The 4,995-nt window shown below is 36.9% G+C and overlaps 1 protein-coding gene across 1 annotated transcript in view; it reads left to right on the top strand.

Moving 5' to 3' along the window:
• Positions 1–1,927, top strand: part of Il22 (interleukin 22) — a 4,896-nt gene extending 2,969 nt beyond the window's left edge. The window contains exon 5 of the mRNA XM_013018592.1: positions 1,850–1,927. Coding sequence (XP_012874046.1) covers positions 1,850–1,927 — 78 coding nt within the window. The remainder of the gene's footprint in view (positions 1–1,849) is intronic.
• Positions 1,928–4,995: the final 3,068 nt, after the last annotated feature.

Here is a 4,995-nt window from a genome sequence, read left to right as displayed (position 1 = left end):
TCCTTCCTTCCTTCCTTCCTTCCTTCCTTCCTTCCTTCCTTCCTTCCTTCCTATCTTCCTTCCCTTTCACCTTTGTTTCTTCCTTGTCTCTCACAACAATTCCTTAATGAGTGTATGTACTGTCAAAAGTGTACATTTCTACAGTGATTAATAACATTATGTGGCCTTTGGGTTGGAGATAACAGTGGGAGGCTCACCCTACCAAGTTGACTCATCCCCAAACCAGACAAATGATTGGAAGCAGAGAAAGTGTTACTCTTGGCAACCATGTGCAATTATATACTCAGGAACATGAAAGCTCTAACTGATGAACTGTTCAGTAATACACTTAATGTCAATTCTCCCTCTGTTCCACTTCAAGTTTTTAACTGTCTTCCTAACATAGTTTAACAATCTTGACTATTTCTTCCTTTGACTGCTGAAGGCCTTATAGTTTCTTTTCTTTTTTACTGAGAAGTTCAATTCTTTTGTTATAAAGCTATTATTACATAGACACAGAGGGTTGAAGATTAGCATGTTACTTCTTGTATTAAAAAATCTCAGATATCAGCTTATTTTGTTGTCTTTAGAAAAATGATGTGTGAAAATATCTTGCCGATGTGATCTCTGGGTGAAAACAGACTTTTTAAAGAGCCTTTACTCCATTTAGAGGGAATTAAGTTTGGTTTCTACAATAGGGTGCTATTTGAAATAGTGATTATGTTTTTTTCCTCTGTAGCATCGAGATGCACAGGCAAGAGAGGAATACTGTTTGGAGAAAGCTCAATAGGAGGAAAAATTCATCAGGGTAGTCTGAAATGGAAGGCAGTTGTGGGAGGTATCATTCCTTCTCATGGAATGAAAGCTGACAGCAGACTATGTTTAGCAGAACGGAAGCCAGAGGGCACAGCAAGCTGTGAAAGTCTTCACTGTCTTGGGAATTTTTGAGCATCATATAAAGACATGTAAAATAGTATCTTTTGGCATTGTATCAAAGGAAGTATGGAAAAGTGGTATGGAGGTGGAGGGAAGAAGCAGGAAGAGAAAGGGAGAACAAAATAGAGAGGAAAATGATAGGATTTTTCTTGGAAAGATTTAGAGCAAATTTAATAGATTAGCTGAATTTCAGAGGAAGATGTTTTGGAGTTGAATTTAGCTTTCTCTGCCATGATATTTGAGAGCTTTATCTACATTCTACTTGGAAAGAGAAAGAATGACTGGTATCTGACTTTTTACTAATCAAAGTAAATGGAAAGGAGATATTTCATGTTTTCCCCACAAAAGTGAAAACTCTTCGCTTTTTTCCTTTGTTGGGAAGTTGGGAAGAGAAAAATCTCCAGAGTGTTAGCAAATGTGTGGCTTGAGTTCAAGGCTTCTTAAGATGAGTTGACTTTAATAGATGATCATGGAGAGTTACAGAGTTCTGCAGCAGGGAAAGCCGTAAGTGGTTCCAGCATCGCTTCAGTGTATGCTTGGTTTGATAGAAGCTGCGCAGTCTTCCATATAGCTTTCTCCTAAACACCCTGTTTTGTAAATTTATTTTTAAATCAACAAATAATAATTAAGTAATTTTTAAGGTAGAATATGATACTTTGATCTTTGCAAACATCGTGATCCAGTCAGTCTCATTAACATCTTCATCAATAGTTTCATTAGAGTAACATGCTGTCTGTTCAGATAGCCATGAATTTACCCTGGCAAATTTTATAATACTCACGTTACAAGGATGGTATTACTATTATTAATCTTTTGCAAAAGGCTAAAATTTGGTTTCGATGCCCAATATCTAACCATGCCACCTTCCTCTAACTTTCTCCTCCTTAGAAAACATGGCACAAATACTCACATATCTGCATTCTTATTTCTGCAGCTTGGAGAGAGTGGAGAGATCAAAGCAATTGGAGAAGTGTATTTGCTGTTTACAGCCCTGAAAGATGCCTGCACTTGACAAGGAAGAGCTAGAAAATAAATAGTTAATCCCTCTTGCCTGCTTAAAATAGCAATAAGATTCCTGAAGGATTTTTTTTTCTTTACTGAAAAGGAAGATGAGAAGCCAAACTCCACCATCAAGAATCCCTGCTGAGCTTAAAAGGGGAAAGCAATATTGCTTTGGTCCATAAGACCGAATATAGACCTTGTAATCATAGAGATTTAGTGATAACATTTTCTCTTAACTGGCATTTCACATAACAGAGAGTAATTTATTTTTGAAGCAACTGCTATTTTTCACAGACATAAGATTGCCTCTTATGCCTTTAGAAAAAAATTATAAATTAATCTTATTTCCATAATCAATATTTTATAAATTTATTTATTATAAGTATGCTTTTTATTTATACAATTTTATAAATATGGATTTATTTATAGAAACATTGATTTTGCTACTTGCATATAAGGCAACATTTATACTATTTATGATAATAATTATGGAAATATGTAGACTTCAATAAACACTTAGGTACCATAAGTCTTGTGTCTTCATGATTATTCTCTTTTAGTATCATTGTCACCATCATTAATATCATTGACATCACCAATATCATTACTATCAATATGACCATGATCATCCAATCATTTTCATGACTATGCATTCAACTGGAAGGAATGATGTAGTTTTCAGTATTAGATGATTGAAGATTGGATCTAGAAGGCCCCCCCTTATTTTTCGGTCAGTCGTGGGGCTTAAACTCTGGGCTTGAGCACTGTCTCTGTGCTCTGCAGCTCAAGGCAAACACTCTACTGCTTTAGCCACAGCGCCATTTCAGTTTTCCTGTAGTTTATTGGAGATAAGAGTCTCACAGACTTTCCTGCCTGGGCTGGCTTTGAACCGTGATCCTCAGATCTCAGCTTCCTGAGTAGCTAGGCTTACAGATCTACAGGCATGAGCCACTGGTGCCTGGCTAGAAGGCCATATTTTAAAAGATTAGTCCTCAGCATAGTGCTATTGGGAGATGATGGAGAATTACAGGTGTGTGGAATCAATATGTCTGATCCTCTGGCCAGATGAGGTCCACAAATCATTTAGCACATGATAGGATAGCCACATGTTCTTCTTGTATGCTTTTGCATACTTCTTGTCATCTGACTACAATGGGGTGCCTATACTGATAATTTTGTTAGATTCATGAATGATATTTCCCACTCCTGCTGGGAGGTGGAGCCAAGTGGGAGGTCTTCATATCACCGGAGGTGTACTTGTAAAGGGGAGACTAGGACCCAGTAGAATAAAATAGAATAGAATAGGACTGGGTGCCATTCTCTACTGTCTTTTTCTCTTACATCCAGGCCATGAGGTGAGTGGCTTTGCTTACCGTGTGCTCCTCATTCATTTTTATGTGCTGCCTTGCCACAGGCCCAAATGCAATTGGGCCAATTGACTATGCATTGAAACCTTGAAGAACCTATGAAATGTATTTTTTCTCGTAAATTCATCACCTCAGAGACGTGCTATTGTGACAGAGCTGACTTATATGTATCCCCATTTTCAGATGACAAAAGTGAATCAGAAATATTTTATGACTATGTTATAAACTTATTGTTTTATAAGCTTATGAGTATTTATTTGTAAGTTTTATAACCTTTATGAAGACAGGTCTATATGACTTTAAGGCTCTTTGCTATAGTTGCTTGTGTCCATTTATTATGTTGATTCAACATGTAATTTGGAATGAAGAAAGGTAAGATATCGTGAAGAATCTATCTGCATTATTAGCAGTCTGTGGCTACAGTGAAGGTCTAAGGGCTGAGGAGAAATGCATGTCATCCTGTTCGTGTCAGATGAGCTGTTTTAGTTCTAGGTTAGGCCAATTAGGAAATATAGTGTTCATCTTCCTGTGAACAAGGCCATTAATGACTAAGGGAGCCTATTATGTTGGGGAGCTTTTCCTACTAGTGGAGTTCAGCTGCATTATAAGTTTTGAAACAAAAGATGGGCAATATATTATGAAACACACAAAATCTATGCATCTTTTAAGGCTGCACAGTAGTATAAAGAGGACAGGAGTAAAGACAAAGATATTCTATCTAGAAAAATGGAAAAACAAGACCTGTACCAAAAGCTATTTTTTTGTTCTCCTTCCAAAAGTGCCATGATTTCATCAAAATGTGATACTGTACTTTTTAAATTTTTAAAAAATTATCTTTAAGTAGTTGTACAAAAGAGGTATCATTTAACAAAGTAGTTTATGAATATAGTGCATGTTAATCAGTGTCACATCCTTCAACATTCTAACTCCTCCCTGCCCTTTTGACACTTACTTTTCTTAGTTTTGTGGTATATACAATAAATTCTTGGCTGTATTCTTCCCATCTTCCCCTTTCATTCATTACTCCTCTCCCCTTAACCCCACCTGTTGAATATATCAATTTCCTGCTATTGATTTTATTGGGCTTGACCTAGTCTTTCTAAATGATTTTACTAATTGAGCTCTCTATAGAGGCTATTATACTTCCATTAATTCACATGACCCAGACCAGCATGTTTACTTATAGATTTATAGGTACATTCTACTACAAACGAAGGAAACTATGCAACCTTTGTTTCTCTGGGACTGGCTTACTTCACTTAATACAGTTTTTCCAAGTCTTTCCATTTCCTTATGAATAGTACAATGTCATTTTAATAGATAAGTCAAAGTCCATTGTGTATATATGACACATTTTTTTATTTTTTTAATTTTATTTGTGAACATACTGTACAGAGGAGTTACAATTACATGGGCAGGATAATGCGTACATTTCTTACCAAGCATTGCAGCCTTCTCCTTTGTTTACCCTTCACCTCCCTTCCCAGCTTCCCCCCTCCCCCCCCACCCAATCCTTCGCCCCCTCCCCACCTCCACCGACATTGTAAAGCTCGTTTTTGACATGACAATTTGTACTTCTCATTGTTGCAACAGGTCCACCTGTATCCTTAAACATCTTGTTTTTCCCCATCTCCTCCACAAGTTATACTGACATCAATATAGTGAAAGCGGGGGTTATACTGTGGGGGAGGGACATACAAAGCAACAAAGA

Source organism: Dipodomys ordii, unplaced genomic scaffold (genome assembly GCF_000151885.1).
Source record: "Dipodomys ordii isolate 6190 unplaced genomic scaffold, Dord_2.0 Scaffold3, whole genome shotgun sequence".
NCBI classification, from domain to species: Eukaryota; Metazoa; Chordata; class Mammalia; order Rodentia; family Heteromyidae; genus Dipodomys; species Dipodomys ordii.
Note: the sequence above shows the minus strand (reverse complement) of the source record. Positions and strands in the feature narration are given on the sequence as shown.